Here is a 24,242-nt window from a genome sequence, read left to right as displayed (position 1 = left end):
CTACATAAATCCCACTCCTTTGTAGTATCCTAAAATGACCCCAGTGATTGTTCTCATAAAAGGTACCTGTTCATGATTCCAGCAAATTGTTGAACCCCAGCACTCAGTTGTCCCCGATGGTTTATTTGTCACTTCTGTATCTCAAATCTAGAAGAGCCAGAAATTTAGAACCTGATAAGACAAACAAGCTACTGACATCTCCCAACCCAGTGTAAACAAAATAATTGAGGTACAATTATTTCATACCTTCGGTACACTTTTATCAATTTCTGTTGCCCCAGACTTTTGAGTGGGCGAGAAAAGCAGGTGACTTAGAATCATTTAGAAGGATTGTAGGTGAAAGGCATTTAGACTTACAATGTGTGGGATAACTTCACAACTGGGAATTTACAGGAACCACTGCCTTACGAGACTTGGTACTCACTTCCTTCCCCAGTAAGCTTTGAATATCTTTGAGGATTGGTAACTCCCATGTATCCAGGGCAGTGCTACCTGAGAAGGACCTTCTTTCAATTGCCCTTGGACTGCAGCTCAGGCCAAACTTTTCATTTCTTTCCCTCTCTTTCACCTGCCCTCCATATCTGCAGAGAAAGAGTGTGCATCCCATCCCTCTACCCCATTTCTCTCACCAAATCTGTTAGGAAGTTTAAAGCAAAAAATTAAGACGTGGATCTGACATTCGTACACCTCATCCAGGGTATTGGTCCCTTCCTCCTGCGGCACATTTCCCGTCGGATTGGGATGTGAGTTATCCTTTCAATTATACAGAATTCAACTTAGGTGAGTCTTAGAGTCTGGTTCTTGAAACAACTGAATGAATAGCTACAAACAGCTACGCAGTAAGAATTAGAAGTTTCTGTGTTCTGCTTTGCAAGAGGAACTGAGGCTTTCATTTTCCAGGAATATTTGGCTGATAGCATTTGTGATGCTCAGGAAAACTCTTCTTCAAGGGGAAGAAAAAGTGGTTTGCATCTATCCAGCACAAGCCTTGCCCATATCCAGGCTGGGCAGGGAAGTACCTATAGCCATTTGGGAAAATCTATAGTAATATGACTTGTTCTATGTAATTCTTTTTACCATTGGCCAGTTCATGAGCCATGTTCATATCTGTAACAGAGTTGAGTGTAACCTACAAAGGCAACCACAGTGATTTACATAATATATATTTTATTCGCTAGCATATGTTTTAGGAAATCACTTTCAAAAATAATGGGTAGTACCTTTAAGCCATTATTGTATTTACCATTAAGATTGATTTGTGTTTTATCTAATGGCTGCAGAGCAAGTGAATCTTTTTTGTATATACTTTACTTGAATTTTTGCGTGTTTGGTAAAATCCTGCTCCAGGCTCAAAGAAGTGAGCATAGCAGCCAGACTTTGTAGGAGAAGGTCAGGTACAACACAGTTCAGACTGCTGTTTTCTGCGTTGTTTTTTAGGTACAATGTGGTTTCAGAGTCAAAGCGTATCTGGGATTATGCCCTTTCTTCCTGTCATTGCTTTTTTCCAATGCCCCAATGTCATTCTGTAGTCATCTCTCTCTGTAGCAGTGAAAAGCCCGTGAGTCCACAGCCATGCTAAATCAACTGGCAGATGAGACTCCCTCTTTTCACCCCAATCATCTGCAAAATCAATGAGCCTGGCGTGTCTCCAAGTGTGTCATCCGAGAGGAATCTATTGTTTTGAAGCATGGGAGGGGTCTTTCCTATGTAGAAGCAGGTGGAACAATGCACTGCCGCTCTTGAATAATTTGTGTCTTCCCCTTGCAGGTTCCTTTCAGTGCTACCATGTCACCAGTTCGTTTGCATTCCTCCAACCCCAACCTCTGTGCAGATATTGAATTTCAGACTCCCCCTACCCACCTCACTGACCCTCTAGAAAGTTCAACAGATTATACAAAGCTGCAAGAAGAATTCTGTCTCATTGCACAGAAAGGTAATAACAAATATATGCACCCTTAAAGAAGCTCTTGTCTGTGGTGAAAGATTGTCCTTTGTTCTTTTATCTTTGTCAGTGGGGTAATGAAGAGTAAATGGTTTCATGTAGTGGTTAGAGTTCTATAATATGAAGTGCAGCAGGACGCGGTGCCTGCCCGTGGCAAAACATCGCAAGTTACTGCTTTCACTGAATATAGTGCCATGAAGGGAGGACAGAGGCAAAAAATGTGATTCTAGGCAATCTAGCAAGATGCTGCTGTTCAACATCTTTTTTTCCCAATGTCTCTTAGTTATCTTTTAATGAATATTTTTTGGTTATTCTTAACAAGGAAAAACAATAGATTCTGTTTGGACCTTTCTCTTTTTTAAGTAAACGACATTTGCGTATCATACTTTAAAATTTGAAGGTTAGGAATTCAGGCAGGGCTTAGCAAGCAGCTGAGCCTCTGTGCCACGCATCCCTGACAAGGCTCATTTGCTGATAATCAGCCCCAGGCTGAGCTGGGCTGGACAACCCATGCTGGCTTTCCTTGAGTGCCTAGCATGTTGGCAGGACAGCTGAGGGATACACGTGTCCCTCTTCCCCTTCATGGCAGATAAAGGCTGCAAGAACCTAGGGGTGGAGGCTGCTCATCCTCCTCAAGGCCAGCTCTGGAGCCAGCACAGCATGTACTCTGCTAGTCAGAGCAACTAGGCCAGTTCAGATAGGAGGAGAGGGAATCAACCCACCTTGGAGGTGGTTTGGGTTTGTTTTTGTTTTTTTTTTCAGAAAGAGCTTTTGTCAATACTCTTTTTTTTAACTTTGAATATTTTGAATTTTTTTTAATTTCAGATTAATACACAGGTACAAATGATTATGTGACAATGTTTGCATTTGTTAGATAAGGTCCCTCTTGCAGTCGTGTCCCTCTCCCAGGAGGTGGGCCGTATGTTAGGTGGCCGCACATCGATCCCCCTCCCCTTCTCCCCAACTTGATTAAATTGAGCTTTTCTCTTAGAGTCCTTTTTTTTATTTTAAATTTTCAATAAGGCTTATCATGTAAATTAAATTGTTAGCATCAGCCACAGAGAGTAGAATATGATAAATAAGAAGCAAGATAGTGTAGGCATGGACTAAGCAGCCCTGTCTGGGTTTAACAAGAAGGGCTTTAACTCCAAAATTAATTGCCCCTTTACCGCTGTAGTATTTAACTCTCAGCTACTGAAGTTCATTTTTTGACTTAAAGTGGTATCTTCTCAGCCATTGTCTTTTAACCTGGAGAGAGATATACATTAATGTTGCTTTTGGTCACAAACACCTTATTATAAATTCCTCCCGTTTATTTCCCCTGGGGCTGCTGGTAATAGTTTATGAACTGTTCTTGAATATAGATGTGAAATCTAACATCTCCAGTAGCCTGTAGTGCTCCAAAGCCTGTTGGTTCAGGAAAAGAAGGAGGCATATCGAGGACGTTTCTGGAAATGCTGAACTTAACCAAAATTTGTGGTCTCAAACCATCAGCAAAAATGCACTAGCAGATATTTCTTGAATTCCATAATCCCAAAACACTCAGGCTAAATAGTTTTACCCCTCCTGTCTGATAGATTGCTCAACTGAGATCACCTGCTTTGTTCCTTGTGATGTTATTAGACTGGAGCAATGTTATTTTGTGCACGTCACAGCATAGATTTGCAACCAATAACTTTTACTGTGGTGGGGAGGGGATAAAGCAGGTAGAATGAGACAACAAACACATGAGCTGAGTGTATGAGTATAGCACAGCTGCTAAAAAGAGATGACTACATTGGAAGGCAGCCCCAGGAAAGCTTTGTGTACTTAGTTGCAATCCTGAAGCTTTCAGGAAATCCAAGTTTCAACAGACTTTTAAAGCTTCCATTGAATGATGCATCACATTCACCAACTGAAAGATAAAAACCCTTTCTCATTTAATGCAGAAAAAGGTATTTGACAAAGTTCAACATCATTTCTCTATATAAATTCTTCACAGTTTAGGTAGAGAAGGAAAGCTTCTCAACATAATAAAGGCCATTTATGAGAAACCCATAGCTAACATCAGTATCAATGAGGAAAAACTGAATGCTTTTCCTCTAAGATCTGGTGCAAGACAGGCATGCCTACTCTAACCATTTAGTACTGGAAATACTTTCAAGAGTGATCAGACAAGATAAAAAAAAAAAAGATATCCAAATCAGATAGGAAGGAGTACAATTATCTCTATTTGCAGGTGACATGATCCTATATTAGAAAACCCCAAAGACTCCACTGAAAAACTGTTAGAACTAATGAATTCTGTAAAATAATAGGACATACAATGAGAAAGTAAGATGGCAGATATGTTAATAAGTTCCCACAATAGTAACCATTTTTCTGCATATGTGACTCGCATTTCTTTACACATATAACAACCTAGCTGAAAAAGAAATCAAGATAACACCCCCATTAATGATAGCATCAAAAAAGTAAAATGAAATAGAAAGGAATACATTTAACCAAGGAATTGAAAGACCTATACACTAAAAACTATAAAACACTGATGAAATAATTGAAGAGGACACAAAAAAGTGAAATGTATTCCACGCCCATGGCTCAAAATACTTTCTATTGTTAAAGTGTCCATACTACCTAAAATAATATGTAGAGTCAATGCAATCTCTATCAAAATCTCAATGGCATTCTTCCCAGATATAGGGGGAAAAAATCCTAAAATTCACATGGAATCACAAAAGACCTCAATAGCCAGAGCAATTCTGAGAGGAAAAAGTTAAAGGCATCACACTTCCTGATTTAAAATTATATTATAAAGATATAATAATCAAAACAGTGTGTGTCACTAGCATAAAAGCAGACACAAAGACCAGTGGAACAGAATAAGGAGCCCAGAAATAAGTCCAAACATGTATGGTCAACTGATTTTCAACAAGGACACCAAAAAAGGACCCAATAGGAAAAGGATAGTCTCTTTAATAAATGGTGCTAGGAAAATTTTATTTCCACATGCAAAAGAACGAAATTGGACATTTACCGTTCAGCATACACAAAAAGCCACTAAAAATGGCTAAAATGCTTAAAGATAAGACCTGAAATGATAAAACTCCTAGAAGAAAACAGAGCAAAAGCTCCTTACTAATAATGTTCTTGATGAAGATTTCTTGGATATCACACCAAAAGCCCAGAGTAAAAAAGCAAAAATAAATAAAAGGGGCTATAGCAAACTAACAGGCTTCTGCAGGCGGAGGTAACAATCAACAAAATGAAAAAGCAAGCTATGAATTCGGAAAAATATTTGCAAATCTTATAACAGATAAGGGTTAATATCCAGGTTATATAAAGAACTCTTACAATTCAAGAGCAAGAAAACATAGAACCTGTTTTTAAAATGGATCAAGAATCTGAATAGATATTTCTACAAAGAAGACATAAAAATAGCCAACAGGTACATGAAAAGGTATTCAACATCACTAGTCCCCCAGGAAATGCAAATCCAAACCACTGTGAGATACTACTTCACACCTGTTAAGATAGCTGTTATCAAAAAGACAAAAAACAGCAAGGGTGAAGAACTGCAAACCTTTGGACACTGTTGGCAAGAATGTACATTGGTACAGCCATTATGGAAAACAGTATAGCGATTCCTAAAGAAATGAAAAACAGAACACTGTGTGACCCAGCAATCCTTCTAGGCATATCCCAAAGGAAAGGAAATTACCACTTGTGTTCCTCAGAGTACTGTTCAGAATAGCCGAGACAGGAAACAACCTAGATGTCCCATCAGTGGATGAATGGTTGAAGAAACTGGGGTATACATATACAATGGAATAGTATCCAACTTTAATATTTAAGATTTTTACTGAATGAGTAAGTTATGGCTCTTCTTGGCACAAGGAGAAAAAAATAGATAAGTAAATATATGATGACTATGTCAATTTGGTCCACTGCAGTAACACTTTACTACCTATGTGCATCTTACAATATTATTTTTTGTACCTTAAATACTCACAATAAAATTTGGTTTTGGTTTTGTGTTTGTTTTTTTTTTTAAGAAAAAGCCTCTGTTGAAACTACATATTTTTAACAGATACACACATTCTCTATGCTGGGGGGGAAAGAGATTTTCTGTAACTATTGAGTGAACAAAGTCTTTGGAAAGCATTGTGAATTTTAAAATGGGTGAAGAGTTTGCTTTTAGAGGTACCGGCAATGTTAACATAATCCCGCTGTAAAACTGTTAAGTTTACATTGATGACAGCAGAATATAGCATGTGAATCAGTAGGTCATGAATCCTTTCTGAGCCTACCATTTTCCCCCTTTAATTTGGCTGCTATATTTTATGCTAAAATGTTCCATTTCTTTTAAAAATAACTTTTCTCAAATAAATAAATACTTATTTTAGAAGACTGTATTTTAGGAACTCTGTTAAAGATAGAAGCTGGAAGTTCAACCTCATTTTGTAGTTTGAAATTTAAAGACTGCTTCAGATTTTACCAATGTCGTGGGTATCTAGGAAATGAGGGGGTGGGGTGTGACTGTTGCTTTTAAATCTAAATACTTTGATACCTAGATACTCCTGGCTGAGAAAGTAATGCAGGTGGCATTCTTAGTTTCCAGTCATTTCCTACCTCTAAGGGAACAACTAGTTAGAAATTCTCCATCAGCTGGTTGTTTTATATTGGCAGGACTCATAACATGCTCTTTTTTGGGTGCATGCTTTTGGGAAATAATTTTTGGATAGTTGTAAATGATTTGCATGAGACTTCATGCTGCACAGTACTGCTCACACATTATCAGTATGGCAAAGTAAAAATTGTTCCTTTTTCCTTCTAGGAATTGTAAGTGAATTTCTAAATATTGATATTTAGAATGCATCTTGATATTTCCTACGCTGCTTCCAAGTCCTTGTTGGCTTGTTTGGTATAAAATACCATAATTTTCAACCTGATTAATTACCATTGCCATATTTGTTTTGAGTATAGACATTCTGATGGATTTTTAAGGCTGCTTTTTAATTAGTCTATAACATTGCCTTTCCAGGAAATGTCTGTGTATGAGTTTAAGTCCTGAGAAGTTTATAATTTTGTATGCTCTTTTTGGACCCATTTGACATTTGTTTCTCACCTTTCTCCCCACCCAGTGCATTCTCTGTTGAAGTCTGCCTTTAATAGCATTGCTATAGAGAAGGAGAAACTGAAGCAGATGGTTTCTGAGCAGGAGCACAGTAAAGGCCACAGCACGCAGATGGCGCGACTCCGACAGTCACTGTCTCAGGTATAGAGGGTGTGTGTTCTCACGTGCATGACACGTCCCCATCCCTATAAGATAAAAGATGGAGAGGCAGGAGGCAGTCAGTCATAGGGCCACACAGTCCTCCAAAATTCTCCCATGCAATTGTCGTGGTGTTATTATATTGTCCTACTTTTCTTCTCCAAAATGTCCAGGTAAGAGTGAAAATAAACCACAGTTGCTTGCAAGCAGGTAATTGTTATTTTGGCTGATTGAACACTGAATGCCTCTCTATGTTAAGGTCATCTATAAGGTAGTCCTTGGTTTTTAAAAGATAATAATAATGCGTTTCTATGATTTACACATCTAAACTATGTTCCAGAATATATTTAGCCCAGTGGTAAATAGAATAAAATCTACTAGAGCTTCTATACTTACCGTTTTCCCCTTCCAGCTTAATCTATTGAAAATGACTGATTACTATTACCTATTTTTCTTTTCTGATTTGTATAAGCAATGCTCCTTGAAGCTGGATTTTTATATTTTGATATGTATATGTCTTACACAGTTGAACTTACCAATACTAATCAAATCCCTAAGTGTGTATTATATATCAAAGTTGTTTTAATATCAAAGTTGAAATTTCTGATAGAAATCCTTTAAAGCTACGCTTATGGTGTTTTACGCTACTTCCTCTGAAGCAAATATTTTCTTTAAAGTCTATAAATGCGCTTATTGTAATTCCTTTGAGAATTCAGTGTTGTTATGCAATTTTGTGTGAGAACCCAGTGTTTATATAAATATTGTTCACTTCCTGGTGCCTTGGATCAGAGTGAAGGAGCGTGCAAATCCTGGGTAAGTGGTTCTCCATGTGGGTCCGATCCTGCCTGAGCAGTTTTCCTAAAAGTTAGACTTGAACCCTATCACCCTGTTCTCTGTACCTGAACTGTCAACATATCTTCGGTGTTAAGTTTTGTGCTACGGGGCGCTGTTATCCGGGCCATCCCTGCACTCACCATGGAACACTGCCGGCTGAGCACACTCACAGCTGCCGGGGCAAAGCCAGCGGCCAGGAGAGCATGAGCATTAGACGCGGCTACTGACCTGCCAGTCTGCAGAGGGCTTTGTTCATGAGAACACTTTAATGATTTTCCCTGAACTCTTCCTGTGTCGTGTATCCGTTGAAAACTCAAGTTGACATTAATCAATTTTCCAAATCATTATTCGGAAAGTATCATGGATCAGAAAGATCAAAAGAACTGCCAAGTAAACATTCAAATGTCATCTTGTGAGCATGTAAAACATGCTCGTGTCCCCTTAAATGTTGCAATGCGTCCTTCAGTTATGTTTTACGGTGGAGGCTTAGTGATAGAAATCCAGCCTGGACTGAGGGAAATAAGAAAAACTTGTTTTGCTTCTTGCTTGCCTGCTTGCTTATTTGCTTGTTGGTGAGACGGAGAATGGCGAATAAAGACCTAGATTTGGGTATCAGGTGGGATTAGAAGTGATTATGAAGAGCAACTTTAACACAGTTATTCATTTCTTTGTTCCCTTATTCATTGAGTTTTGTTCACTTGACTGTATACTAGATGTGGAACTCCAAGATAAAAGTAGCTCTGGCTGTGTTCCCAGGAAGCTCATGATCTGACCCACGAGAAGGGCCCTGTTCACCCAGGAAACAGTGACGGGCACCCCACTGTAGTCCATTCAGAGTGGTGCATGAATAGCAGATTCCCAGGACGCTTGTTGTTCAGAGGAATAGGAGATCCCTGAGCTGAGAGCAGAGGCACAGATCAGGCTTCACGGAGGAATCAGCCTTGAACTGGGGCTGAGCAGACAGCAGCAGCTCATGTGGGAGGACCTTATGCTAACAGGATAAAAGAGTAAAAAAGCAAACTTGCTTTGTTATATCAACTGTGCAACCTTTGGGTTAAGGTATTTCCCCCTCTGTATCTAAAGTTAAAGCATCAGTAGATTTTTGTTGGGTTATTTGGTTTTTTGTTTATTTAGGTTTTTTTAACCAAAAAGTTCAATTTCATCCTAAAAAGGTATAGAAATAATTTGAGACTATTAAGTCCCAAATAGACTTACACCCTGTCCACTAGAAAATTCAATGCCTGCAATTGTACATTATCAGTGCATTTTGGCAACATTCACATTCTTGTGTTTGTCCCACACAGCCCCATTGGGTGCCCTCACTGGCCTTTATTCCCATCACCTCTGAGTCTGAACTCTGTTGTGGAAATGGCCACAGTCTCTGCTTATGCATTTGCATTTGCTGACAGTCCACTCCTTTCTAACAAGTCACTAGGTATGATTAGGCCACTGGAGAGATGTCCATAGAATGGCAAGCAGTTCACAGTGGTTGTGGTATGGGACAAATGAGGAAGAATTACTCTTAAGAGTAGCTACTTAAGTAGGCAGAAACCCAGCACATGAGGTACCACATGAAGGATTTTAGTTTATCCTATCAGTGATGGGGAGGGCTTAAAGAATTTTAACTGGTAAATGATAATGCCAGAAATTGGAACTATTATTGCAGATTTTTATATACTATATTACTCTAGTACAGTATCGGCAGGGGATGAAATTCAGGCAAGACTAGTTGGGCAGACTCTTGTGATATTCAAGATAATTTGAGACTATTTTATGATGCTTGAGATATCCCTGAACTAAAGAAGTTCCAGCATTGGCAGAAGGAAGGGATGCATTACAATGACACAGAGCACAGAAAGTCAGCGTGGCTTGGAGAGCAGCTTAGTGTTAGAGCGACAAGAAGACAGAGGCCAGGACGTTCACTTGAGCAGCTGTGAACTATATGATGGTTCTCCCCAAGAGAGAAAATACAAGAGGGACTGGCTTGTGAGAGTTATATGGTGAGTGATTTTTGTGGCGATGGCAGCATCTGTGGGCCATCCAACAGGCAGTTAGACATTTTGGTCTAAAGCGAAGGAGACTGGACTGAGCTAAGGAAGGTGGATACGCCAGTGGTGTCAGGGAAGTCACAGATGTTGTTGATGTTGAAAGAGGTTCATTGTATTGATGTTGCCATAGAGAACATTAATATTTAAAAGACAAGCTAAGAAAAAGGATCCTTTGATGGTGATGACCATTGAGATCAAGGGTGGAGATAGGATAGTCTTGAGAAGGAAAGTTAACAGTATCTGTTTTAGCAGCCAGTAATATATGGATGGAAAGTCAACCCTGGCTTTGGCAGGATCTTGGGATGCTTACGTCATCAGGAAAGGGAACCACAGAGAAGGAGACATTGCAGGCAGGAAACGTTAACTCCTCAGCCGTCTGACTGACCATCTCTGTGCTCAGTATCCCTCTTGTAACGCTGCCCGTACAATTGAACACGTACTGAGTAGCTTGAATATGTCAAGACAGTTATTCTCTGTGTTCTGAATATGTTTGTAAATTAGTGTAACTTCACATTATAGTGTGACTTCAAGTGGCCTATAGACATCTTTGGTCCATATTCAGGTGTCATCAGTTAAACCCCAAGGTATTTTTCTCATGACCTGTTTTTAAGCCGGGTCTTCCCACAGAGGGAAGAAGGAAAAGAGACTGAATTTAAATAACTTCTTTAAGTAGTCTAACATTTTTAAAGCCTATATTTTATTTGACATAAGTCCCATTTGATATATGTCTAAGGATTAAAATGCTGCTTTTCAATAAGGCTTTAAGTTTATCAACTCAGCAAATTCCATCCTTTTAAAAGACACAGCATATAAGATATATGAAATGATGAATTAATAATTTATGCCAAATATTACATACTCAGCATAAATCATCATCTGCCTTGAGCAAGTAACAATTTGCAAGACTAGACAGTCTATGAATTCCTCTTCTAAAGAAATACCACTTCCCTGATCTGTATATACATAAACACATATGTAATTCTGTTATTTTACCCCCATAAAATTTAAATAAACTTTCACACCCGAGAGGCAGCATAGATGTTGGTCTCAAGACTGTAAGACTTTTGATCTCTCTCTCTCTTTATATTATTATAAATGACTTTATTTCACATCAGCTGTAATCTCACGTCCCACTTAATGTAGTACTCCACACACCAAAATCAAGTCATATATAATAAAACTAAGGCAATCCCCAGATTGCCAAGGTAATCGAAGATTCAGCTCAGCTTGAGTCTATCTTCCATACATTACACTTTATCACTGTTACTAGTTTGATTCTTGGCCTCAGAATTTGTGCACAGCTTGTACTAAATGCAGTGGGAGTTGGGCCCATATAAATGTGAGCAACAGAATATGATACATCTATTCCAGCTAGAATGACTGTATTTCATTAAATCTAGATGCCACCAATTGTTAGATGCACCATCATTCTGTGTGTTACTGAGAAAGAAAAAAAAACCCACCACTGTCAATTAAACTGACGCAGTGCTTCAGAGACACTAAATGGGAGGGAAAATGTGCATCTTAGAATCGATGCAATGTGCCATGTACGAGAATGTAAGTAAAAAATTGGCTTACGGCACACAGTGACATAAGTTAGAATCCCAATCATAGTATCTGTCATCATTCCCGTCCACAACATTTCACATACTCAAAATAAATATTCTACGATAGGATAAAAGTTCTGAGAGTATTCGTTCCCTGAGGCTTGGCCAAATTGTTTGTGTACGAAGCCCTTCTTCATAGAATCCTTTCCATCCTTTTTAATACTATTTAGCAACTTCAGATTGCTGTCATTTTAAACATAATTTGGCAGTATTTATTAAAAGTCTTGCCCTTTTACCCTGTAAGTCAATTACACAGGTAAAGTCATGCTGAATAGACAAAACGATTATTCATATGAATGTTCATGGCAGCATCATCGATCAGTAGCAGTCTGAGTGCCCAATAATAAGAAATAATTGATTATTGGGCAACTACTAAAGTTATGTTCATGGAGAGTTTGAAACATAAAATAAATAATGTTTGTGTGCAAAGAACAAGGGGAAGATACCATATGTAAACTGTGCACTCATTAAACAATATGAAAAAATGCATAAGAAAAAAGAATGAGATGGACCAAACCCAAACATCAGTTGGGTACGAATATTTTTAAATATTTTTCTAGTTTTCTCATTTTCCAAATAAACAATATTTTTTTAATAGAAAAGACAAGGTAATGTTTCAGGGATACCCAGGATTTGGTTTTCGACAACTCTAGCTTTGGTAGTTTCCATGCTCATTTTCTCACTGGTTTTGAACCAGTTTTACTTTCATACAGAGGGTTGAAATTTATGATGATTCCACCTTGCCTTATGTTTCACATCCTTCTCCAGCCATCAGGCTGTCGTGTTTTCCTCTCAGAACCCACAGTTCCATTTAGGAAAATGTTTATGTCAGAGTCTCACCCACTCCAAGGTAAATTCTCACTGGGAATTATCTGCCAGGGTTGATGAATGGTAGTTAATAGCTAAGGAGGAGGGCATTCAGGTAATTGATTCTGGCTCAGGCCTTCAAGATAGTACCTTCTTTTATAGATGGAGAAGGAATTGTGTGTGCCTTGGTCATGTCAGGCTTAATGTGTAGCGAGGGAGGCACACGGCACAAGGCGTGGGGAGATGAGTCTGCATTATGGAGAGTTTTTTGTGCAGTGGCAGTCCAAGCTCACTAAAGCAAGCAGTGGGAATATACGGAAAAGCTGCCTGGTGAAAATCTAGGCATAATTCCCAGCTTCATGGTGTTTCCTTCTTGGGCCTTGGGTCTGCCGTAATAGAGTGATATCTCCATGACGTTTCTTGTTCAGTGACTGGTGCGAGTGGCTGGTGATCTGCCTCCTTGTTCTTGCTATGTAGCTATTCACTCTCCTTGGGTACATTTCCTTCATGAATTACACCATCTCCGGGGCCTTTTTATGTCAATGATCACTAAGAGCATCGTTTTCCTGACAATACCTCTATTTCTCAATGTTCTCAGGGTGTCTGTTATATCATTACAAAGAAAATAATTGAATTAAAGGGAGGTAAATAAATAAAGGTAGTCCTGAGTACTACCTGGGAGTACTACACCACAGAACTCATGGCACTCTGTAGCAAACTTCAAAACCATCCTGTGTGGTCAAGCGAGGCGGGGCTGGCTGGGCAAGACACACAGACATGGGCTGTTGCATGCTCCCTTGTCGCTTAACTGCCCACACCTGGGGTTGCCAGTGTTGGGACGGGCTGGGTAACCATGCTTTCTGTGCTATGTAACAATGTGTTTTCCTACCACTGCATATATATTATTAATAAAATGATTTCCTTTAAACTCACATCTGATTTGAAAAAGTAGAAGCAGAATTGAGCTGTCTACTCTTATCTCAATTCTGAAAATGATTAGAATAAGAACGAGTGAAATGCATTATTAAAATAGAACCAAACTGTTTTCTTGTGGCACAATATTAATATTTTGGCAGTAAATTATAATTCTTTACTCATAGTGGTAAACTATGAACGATCTTTGGTTTTTAGTAGTAGGAATCATTTCCAAAACTTTAGTTTTAAAGTTTGAAAAAAGTGAAAATTAAAATGTAAAAAAATAAAAATACTTTTGTTCTTTGTCATTCCAATGAGAAAATCGTTAACCAAGATTTCTCTCTTTTATGCCCACGCTACTCTCCTACTACCAGGTGAGGAGAGAACAGGGTTTCAACAATGATAAAATTAAGAAAAGGCATAGAGGTAAACCAAAATCTCTCTCCAGTGAAGTCAAAGTAAACTTTGCATGTAATATAAAAATACCTTGATTCTGTTCTTATTAGAACCCCAAACATCTATGATTAGCTCCTGAAAGTACAGACAATTCCCACTAATTATAATGTAAGCATCAGAAAATCTCAATAACCAGAATTAAGTTCGCACTATTCTGGACAGTAGCCAATCTTCATAATGTAACCAAGAAGCACTGTGCAAGATTCTGACCATGGGTTTCAATCAAATTGAGCTGCCTTATTTTTCACCTGAAAATGTTGAGGGCCAGAAAGGTTAACTTGGTTTAGACCACTTAGCTGTGAGATCAAGAGAACCTGATCTTCTGACTCCCAGGCCAGGACTTTTTTTTTTTTTGAGACAGAGCCTCAAGCTGTCCCCCTGGGCAGAGTGCCGTGGCATTACAGCTCACAGCAACCTCCAACTCCTGGGCTCAAGCGAGTCTCCTGCCTCCGCCTCCCAAGTAGCTGGGACCACAGGCACCCGCCACAACGCCCGGCCATTTCATTTTTTGGTTGCAGCCATCATTGTTGTTTGGCGGGTCCGGGCTGGGGATTCGAACCCGCCACCTTAGGTGTACGTGGCTGGCGCCCTAGCCGGTTGAGCTATAGGCGCCGAGCCAGGACTTTTTATTTTTCATATCACATCCAAGAAAAGTAATAAATTATGCACAGTTTAAAAAATAGCTCATTTCCTACTGATATTAATGGCTGGAGGTTATCTTGTGTGCCCTTCACACATACCTGTAGGCGGGATCACATTTAATGAATATTGGAAGAGACAAGAATTTAAATGAGAATTTAATTTATTTCAAATATCCAGAGCAAACAACTCTCCCACTTTCCTTATAAATGACATGCCTGTGTTTAACATTTCCACCCTGAAGAAAACCGTTGCTTATCTCCTTGCTCTTGAGTTTTTATAGGGTTGTTTTGCTAACGCTGTTCCAGTAGAAACAGAAGCTATAGTTACTTTGGAAGAACCATTAGTTGAAATTTATATAAAACCCTGAGATAAAGACCAGTTCTGCAATTAAAACTGTCAAGCAGCTTACCATGAGGCCTCCACGTACATGGGGGCAAAATATACCTGGTTCCAAATAGTTCAATAACTAAGACCACGTTCCATATACTTCTAGGCAGAGAAATAGTGAACAAATAAGCATGTCTGTAGTAGTCACAAGGGGTAAGAATGATGCAGTATTCTTCTTCAAATTCTAAGTGTTCGAGATTTCGCTCCAAGAAAAATGATCCTAAGCACTTTTGTAGGATGAAAAGATATTAGGACTCTTCCTTGGAGGCACCTGGTTTATTTACTAAGCACATTAGCACTCCTTTTTCTAACATATTCCTTTTTTCTCAGGTAGCCAGGGTCACACGTATTTCTTCTTGTCTCCACATGCAATAACCCTAGGATCTGAATCCACCTTTGATCCCTCCGTACTTGGCAGCCCACCAGATCAAGTGTACCATTTGACATATTATATTTTATGAACTTGTTCTGAAGCTTTAAATAAAAGCCAAAAGCTATGAGTGAACATTCTCTCCCCCAAAAGCAAAAGCTAGGTTGAACGGAGGGAAGAAGTGGGAAACCAGGGTGGAGTGAGGAGAGCAGGGGATGTTTTTTGCACTGCTCAGCACCGGTGGAGAGTGTAGCTAATTTGTATTTACCCTGGATGTTTTAGTAGATACAGAGTTGTAATTATGATATTATATTTGTATGCCTATGGGTTTACTGTATTCATTGGCTCTGAATGAAGCAGAGTGCCCGTGCCCTGGGTCAGATGCCCATTTTACTGAACCTTGACATTGATCTACGTTAAAACATCCATCTCTATCTTCAAATTGCTGATTTTAATGAGAAGGAAAGGAAGGTGTCCATCTTTTCCATGGGCCTTGTCTTCACCAAGGGCTTGTGCTTTAAGGCTTGATATTATTCTCATTAGCCACATCTATGTAATATAAGTGAAGCATGTTCCCATACATCAGTGTGCTGTGCATTCCCCGAGGATTCACATTTCCTTTGTCCCTGTAGGGAAGCAGTGCTTGAACAAAGCTGTTCTCTTCTGTAATAAATGCAGTTGCTCCATGCACTAAACTCTATTATAGCAGGTAGTGTTTTTCTCGTGCTACTGAAGGTATGTTGAAAGCGATGTGATGTAGATAACCTGGAATTAGTTTCCTTTCAGTGTTATGGTCTTATGTGGTTGTCAATGTCTACGCTTGGTCAGTGAAGGCACCTTTTTGTCTGTGCTTGAGTTAGTTCTGCTGCCCTGTCATATGTATTAATTATGTGCTCCTGAAAATGAAAACACGGCTATTTTCTTTAACCAGGCTAAAATACAATTCTATAAACTAAAAACAGTTCATTATTTCTTCCATTTCCAAATAATTTTTAAGATACCTCTCTGGAATTAAAATGACTTCCCAACTTAAGAAACTTGAACAACAACAAAAAAAAAAACTGAAAGAATCAATAGTTTTTATCCCAGGCTGCAAAAAGTAATATATATGTGGTGGTAGACTGGGGTTGGATGTAATAGGCCTGACTCTAAGGAAGGGAAAATTCTATAATCATTTTATGAAGTCCATTAACCATTTCAGCCCACTAACCTACCAACAGTGATCTTATATTGCAAAAAATTAATACCTTAATTCTGAGCCATTTGTTTTCTTGTCACTGATAGGACCTGGCTCATGACGATTCCGAAGTTAGAGCTAAAAGCACCCCAGGCATTGTTGTCTAAGTCATACTTGTGTCCTTGTTCTGTCTTTTGCTCGCTTATTAACTTGGAATTACATGTGCGGTTTTTATTATTTTAAGGCACTCAACCAGAATGCTGAACTAAGGAGTCGGTTGAACAGAATACATTCAGAGTCTATTATTTGTGATCAGGTTGTCAGTGTTAATATTATTCCTAGCCCTGATGAGGTAAGACTCATTTTTAATAGAAGTACCTATAAAAGCATCTAAATCTACTGCACTGTTTCATTTATGTTTATTCGGTTCTTTCACTGTTGTTATGATTCTGTCCAGAAAGAGTTGTATGGTGGACAGTTCAGCGTTCTTTGGACTGCAGGATGTATATGAGTTTGACGTCATTTATTCTTGGTGACCAGTGTCTTTTTTTATTAATCTTTATTCCTCTGTTCACCTGATGCCTCTGAATATTTAATTTATCTATCTACTCCAGCTTGTCAATTTTCCGTGTCATTCTCATGCTTCATTCTAAATGTTCCTTATCATCAAAAGGCCAATGAAATGTTTTTTAGAAATTTGCTTTTGTTGAGAAGTTTTCTTAAGTTAGTTTTAAATAAAAGTTTCCTTAAAGTTAGTTTTAAAAGCCCTATCCAAAGGGACAGGTCACTGTCCTTGCTAATGCTCGTGGTGCTGCCGCAGTCACCGCTGCTGGTGCTGATAATCCACAGCTAACAAGTGTCAGTGCCTGTCCACTAGGTGCTGGTGTCGTGCTAACTACTTTGCATACATGTTATCTCATTTGACACTGTCAGCAGCCCTCTGAGGTAGGTGATATTATCATTCCATTTTTCAGATTGAACAAACAGTAAAAGAGAACATCCAGCATTTGGGCTACACTTAACTGTGTAATTCTATGTATGACCTTTCGTAAAATTATTATTTTATAGCCATGAGAACTTACACACTTCAACAGCAGTATAAGAGTTTTATATACAGTGGTCCATGTATCAAGATGAGAATTTTAACTAATCCTAAAGTCATCTTTGCACCAAAAACATATATTTTACTAGAAATCTATAGGTTCACAGATTCTAATTGTTTAAGAAATATTATGCTAAGAGAGCTTATCTTTGACTTCAGCCGTCCACCCTACAGCCATCCATGGGCCCCATTTTCTCTAATAGTACTTATTTTCAGTCAATGTCCCAGAGTCTAGAAGTAGTTCTAAAATTTGTCATTAGAAAATTATTTAGTCATCTCAGTTGAAATCTTCTTTTCAACCTGAAATGTACACTGGAGTACATATATTATTATGCTCTGACAGATATTTCTAATTAAAACTTATCTTCCTTAAAAAATTATTTATTATCACTATTGTACAAAAGTACAATTTGAAATAAGATTCAATACCCTGATCATGTGTTTCATTTGTTAAAATTCATGATCAGATTGGAAAGTGACTTTTATATATTCTGTCTCAAAAATTAGTCTTACAGTCTCAGCTTTCAGATGTTTGCATGAAAAAAATTAATATTATTATTTTCTTAGCATATCTTCAGTAGTTTCTACAAATACTTCTTGAGGTTTAGGATACTAGTTAGAATATGACTAGTAATGGCAGGCACGAGAGTAAGAGAATGAATGTGTCTCTGCAATCGATGTAGAGTATTAATAGAGGCTTAACCTGTTAAATTCCGCTTAATATCAACTGAGCATGGATTTCCAATTAAGACATGGTACTAACATCTTTCACCTCTGCATTTTGGAAATTTTAAACGTAATAAAAGAAAACTTATGCGGTGATCACTGCTGAGTTACAAGTGAAAATTACTTGTGTCACCACTCTTTAAACACATAGTGTTGAAAAGTAAAACTCTTGCTAATGTAAAGGAGTAGCTATTCTAACAGGAGAGAAAATGATAGCACCATATCTTTCTCTCCCCTGCAGGCTGGTGAGCAAATCCATGTCAGTCTCCCCCTGTCACAGCAAGTAGCCAACGAGAGCCGCCTCTCCATGTCAGAGTCTGTTTCTGAGTTCTTTGACGCCCAGGAGGTGCTCCTCTCGGCAAGTTCATCCGAGAATGAGGTAAGGTTCCTTCACCTGTCATCTCCTACTGCTTGGGACTATGAGTTGGGGGTTAAAGAAAACAACACTGTGGAAATTTGGGTTTGTGTTTGTTTACATCACAATAAGATCCCCAGATTATGGCAATGCTAAAAAACAGGCAGACGCCATATTCCCTTTTATTGAGCACATCTTAACACCTCTGAACACCAATAACTTAAATTTGATGAACTAAGGGAAAGAACTATTTATTCTGTCTGTCTTCCATAATTTATATTTCAGGGCAACCAAATCGTTAATGACAGAGTTCTTAAAAGAAGGAGAATTAGAAAACCACTATTCATGTACACGCACAGACACATAAATATTATATCTCTTTGGCGGAGACATGAACTCAAACCTGGGAGGATAATGTCTGACACATACCCACTTGAATAATTATGATTTTGGAGCAGGTTGTTCCCTGGCTGTCATAAAAACTCTTGGATTACTCTTCATGCTCATAAGTCTTGGCAAGATTCCATAACAGGAAACTTGTTCCTTGGTCAGGTTACAGAACTTAGTTCTTATACTGAAATTTAGTCAAGTATGTTTGATTTGTGTTTTTGTATGTTTATTTGTTTGTTTTTGAGACAGAGTCTCACTTTGTTGCCTTGGGTAGGATTACCATGGCATCACCATAGCTCACAGGAACCTCAAACTCCTAGATTCAATCGATCTCTTGCTTCAGCTTCCCCAGTAGCTGGGACGGCAGGCACCCACCACAACGCCCAGCTAGTTTTTCTTTTTTTAGTAGAAATGGGGTCTCACTCTTGCTCAGTCTGGTCGTGAACTCCTGATTGAGCTCAGGCAATCCACCGGCCTCAGCCTCCCAAAGTGCTAGGATTACAGATATGCGCCACCATGCCCGGCCTGATTTGTTTATTAAAATGGATTTAGGGAAAAGTGGCTTTCTGTTACGTGGCTGAATCTCACAGTGGAGAAGTCTAGGCTTTTTTTTTTCATGCATAGGGGAAGCAGCCAAAACTCTCTCCCACATAGCTGATTAGGAGTTTTGCCATTTGGGATTGCAAAGCTGTACTGCATTTTTACAAAAAAGAAATGAAATAGCTGCTAAATGTTATTTCCATGTGTGTAGAAAATCGATTGGGGGAAACATCCTGACAATTACTAGTAGTTGTTTTTGGATGTTTGAAATTATGAGTGATTTTAGAAACAAAGGTAAAGAGGAAATGAAAAAGAAATAATGAACACATTTCACTTTCATACCTGGGTAAGCAGGATTCTTGTACCAAATTTGCCGGCATACCAAGGCGTATGCCTGCTTCTCAGATCCCACAGCATACATTAACAGGTTCACAGAGACCCCCATTCACAGGCCAGAGTGCTACTTTAATTACTTGTAATGGCAATTAATACTGTCAGATGGACACAATAGTCATGCTTGCTGCTTAGTGCCTTATTCCCTGTAGGCAGATTTGCATGGTAGTCAGGAGGTTGCAGAATGGTAATGGAAGAACTGAGTTGACTGAATTTAAGGCCCGGGGAGCCAGGATGTTAGAGCTCCATACACCCTCTCCATCACAGGGAGAAAGCCACGTGGCCGGGTATATGTGACTGTCAGCATGCGCCCTGGGGACTGCTGTTCTGTGGGCATGCTACCGGAATTTCCTTTTCTGACTCTTCTTTGTCTGAGCTACCCTAACTGACGAGCCCTCGTCCTTCTATCAGGTTATAGTTGAACTTGACCATGTATTACCTGAGCTCTCTCTTCATCTGATGACCCTATAGCTTAGCTCTCTGAGAGCAACTTTATTTCCCTGTTTCCAAACTCGGGGAGCACACCAAGCTGAATCCTCAGGTACTACCTGCCCTGATGCTGGGGATACAGAAGGGAAGAGGATGCAAAGCAGGTTGTTCCGTGAGTCCCAGCATGGTGGTAGTGCCCCCTGGGGGCAGAGTGAGGGACAAGGAAAACGAAGCTAGAGGCAAAGAAGGTGAAGGGGCAGGGCAGGGGCGCATGGAGATGCTGAGTTCACTTTGAGGCATCACGAGTTTGTCAGACCACACAGTGGAGTTATCCTCAGGCATCTGAATGGTCGAGTCTGAAGCTGAAGGATAAAGCCAATCTGGAGAGAGGCAGCTCAGGACCCACGTAACCAGCTACCTGTTAGACACTGCCACCTGTGCTCACTGAACCTCTGAATCAGCATATCCAGAAAAGAGTTAATCAACAAGCGTCTTCTGTACACACCCCCACCACCACCCTGCCCACACCTCTCCTACCACCTGTCTGAGTGTTCTTGTGTCCAGGCGTGCCCATCGAATGCCCGGGCATTATTCTTCACTCCTTCTCTTCCTCTACTACCACCCATCTTGGTTCACTCATCAGTTTCTGTGATTTCAATCACCCAGATGCTCTCAGAAATGTACAATTTTCTGCAGCCTCACTGCCGCTGCTCCACACCTACATCACCCTCACAGCTCCATAACTGGCTCTCCAGCCTCCTGTCTTGCCCCCCCAATCTGTTTTCCACTGGCAACCTGAGATAATAGTCTTTCTAAAAGGCAAATCTGATTATGTCCATATTTCCCACAGTCCTTAGGCTGACAATCTAGACTCCTTAGCTATTAAAACAAAGACCTTTTAGTCTGACCCTGCGCTCAGGGGCAGCATCAGGCCCCCTCTCTTCTTCTAGGCTTCCCAGCAGCCAAAGGAAGGAGATGTCCATTTGCTAAGGACGCCTCTGTCCTTAGTCACTCTGTAGCAGGAAGAGTGACTCTCTCCTGCAGCCCACACGGGAATGAATTGAATTACACATCCATTCCTCATGCCCTGTATCTTACAGGCTTTCACAAAATAACTGGTTTTGCTTAGTTACACTTTCTCCATCATAACACTCAAGTTTCCCTCTTGGAAGGTGCAGGACCCAGAGATAAGCCCAAGTGACAGACACCATGGTGCTGTCAGAGTTGCTCCTCCCCTTCCCCTAAGGACTGGTTCCATGGCTCCCCTGTGCTGAGGCTCCCCAAAAGCTCCCCAAGTCTTCTCACTTAACAGGTTGGGCAGGCCTGGTGATTGACTCTGCTATGAGAATCCTTGCAGCAGCTGCAGGCTGGGCTCAAACTGCAGGTTCTAAGTGAGCCGCTGTACTTGCCTGATCACCCTGTGGGGCACTTCTCCCCAAATCCACATGTTCAGCTCCCTCCTCAATTCAGTCCCTTATTCAAAAGTCATCTTCTAGGAAGATACACGGGGTACCCTATCTGTAATTTAAAGTTACCGTTTCCTCTTCTTCTCTAACCTTTTATATCCTTTCCTCCTCCTGTTTTTCTCCCTTCACACTCATCACTATCTTTTTAAAAATTTAGATTAATATGAGAGTACAAACAAGTAAGTTTCAGCATTTGTGTTTGTTAAGTAAGGTCCCTGTCGTGGTTGTGCCCCTCAACCATGTGGTTGGGTCATACCGAGAGGTGTGACATACACCCTTGCCTTGTGCCCATTAGGTGAGAGCACACCAAATCTTCCTCCCTCTTCCCCTCTCCCCTTCCCTTTTTCCTTCTTCCCTCGTTTCTCCTCCCTCTAACTTGAGTTAAATTGAGTTTTTCTCTCAGGTAGGCGTGTATTAGTTAGTCTACTGGCTTCATATAGTATTGAATATATTGGATATTTACTTTTCTATTCTTGTGATACTTTACTAAAGAGAATGTTCTCCAACTCTATCCAGGTTAATACAAAAGATGTAGAGTCTCCATCTTTTTTATGGCTGAGCAGTATTCCATGGTACACATAAGCCCATTCCTGGGTTGATGGGCAGTTGGGTTGATTCCACACCTTGGTGATTGTAAATTGAGCCATGATAAACAATCTAATGCAAATGTTTTTATGGTAAAATGATTTTTTTTCTTTTGGGTAGATACCTGGCAATGGGATTGCAGGATCAAATGGAAGGTTTATTTTGAGTTCTTTGTGAATTCTCCATACTTTTTCCAAAGAGGCTGTATTTGTTTGCAGTCCTACCCACTGTATAAAAGTGGTCCCTTCTATCCACATCCAGCCAGTATCTGCAGCTTTGGGACTTTGTGACATAGGCCATCCTTCACTGGGATTAGGTGATATCTCAGGGTGGTTTTGATTTGCATTTCTCTGATGATCAGGGAAGATGAGCATATTTTTCACATATCTGTTGCCCATTCATCTGTCTTCTTCAGAGAAGGTTCTGTTCATGTCTCTTGCCCAGGGATAGCCGGGATTGTTTGCTCTCTTTTTGATGATTACTTTGAGTTCTCTATATATTCTGATTATCAGCCCTTTGTCAGATTGGTAACATGCAAATATCTTTTTCCATTCTGAAGGTTTTCTATTTGCTTTAATTGTGTCCTTACACTTATCATTATCTAACAAAACATATATTTAATATGTGTTATTGTTTCTGTGACTCCCCCGCTAGAATGTAAGTTTCATGAAGGCAGAGATTTAACCCTGCTGTCCGCAGCACTAGCACAGAAACGTCTGAGCAGGAGCCATCATGCATTACCATTTTCCCATAACTGAGGAGAAAAACTCTTTATGTGTTATCTACCAATGCACGTTACTTGATGAAAGCTCAGCTCTTTTATAAAATGCCCTTCTTGGCTCGGTGCCTGTGGCTCAAGTGCCAGCCTAGACCCACCAAACAACAATGATGGCTGCAACCAAAAAATAGCCAGCATTGTGGCGAGCACCTGTGGTCCCAGCTACTTGAGAGGCTGAAGCAGGAGACTTGCTTGAGCCCAGGAGTTGGAGGTTGGTGTGAGCTATGATGCCACAGCACTCTACCCAGGGGGACAGCTTGAGGCTCTGTCTCAAAAAAATAAAATAAAATAAATGCCCTTCTTGCTTCCAAGGGAATCTACTTGCCTTGCTTTTGCTTTTAAACTTGTTTCTGCAATGCTACACACCTGGTCACATTGAGAAAAATATGTTTTCGAATGTCTTTTCAATCCCTAACTTCAGAAAAAGAAATATTTGGCTCAGGACTTTTTGGTCATGGGAGACAAGACAGTTGTTTGGTTATAATGCTATAAAGCATTGGCTGTGAATACAGGGAAGAAGGAGTGGACCACAGCAAGACAGCCCAACCTTTGTTACTGCGCACACACATGCATGTGTACTTGTATTACTCGGGGCCCACTGTCATTGTACAATCCTTTATACCAGTTATGGCAGATCATTTATATGATATATTAGTTTCAGGGGGATTAAAAATTAAAGAGGAATAGGCTGCTTTGGCTATTTGTAGGATAAACATGACTGTTTCCTTTTCTTTTTTCTTTTTTTGAGACAAAGTCTCACTATGTCACCCTTGGTAGAGTGCTTTGGCGTCACAGCTCACAGCAACTACAAACTCTTAGACTTAAGCACTTCTCTTGCCTCAGCCTCCCAAGTAGCTAAGACTACAGGCGCCAGCCACAATGCCAGGCTATTTTGTTGTTATTACAGTTGTCATTGGCATTTCGCTGGCCCAGGCCGAGTTCGAACCTGCCACCCTCAATGTATATGGCTGGCACTGTAACCACTATGTTACATGTGCCAAGCCCAACATAAGTATTTTCTTAATAAACATTCAAATAG

At 39.8% G+C, this 24,242-nt stretch overlaps 1 protein-coding gene across 4 annotated transcripts in view; it reads left to right on the top strand.

Moving 5' to 3' along the window:
- OSBPL6 (oxysterol binding protein like 6) overlaps window positions 1-24,242 on the top strand; it is a 115,583-nt gene that overhangs the window by 74,767 nt on the left and 16,574 nt on the right. For all 4 annotated transcript variants that reach the window (XM_012806191.2, XM_003791484.3, XM_003791483.3 and 1 more), the window contains 4 exons: window positions 1,768-1,933; window positions 7,066-7,199; window positions 16,684-16,791; window positions 18,509-18,646. In XM_012806191.2, the coding sequence (XP_012661645.1) occupies window positions 1,768-1,933; window positions 7,066-7,199; window positions 16,684-16,791; window positions 18,509-18,646 (546 nt within the window). The remainder of the gene's footprint in view (window positions 1-1,767; window positions 1,934-7,065; window positions 7,200-16,683; window positions 16,792-18,508; window positions 18,647-24,242) is intronic.

This window comes from Otolemur garnettii, unplaced genomic scaffold (genome assembly GCF_000181295.1).
Source record: "Otolemur garnettii isolate 467f Iridium unplaced genomic scaffold, OtoGar3 scaffold00048, whole genome shotgun sequence".
NCBI classification, from domain to species: domain Eukaryota; kingdom Metazoa; phylum Chordata; class Mammalia; order Primates; family Galagidae; genus Otolemur; species Otolemur garnettii.
This window is presented reverse-complemented; position numbering and strand designations above follow the sequence as displayed.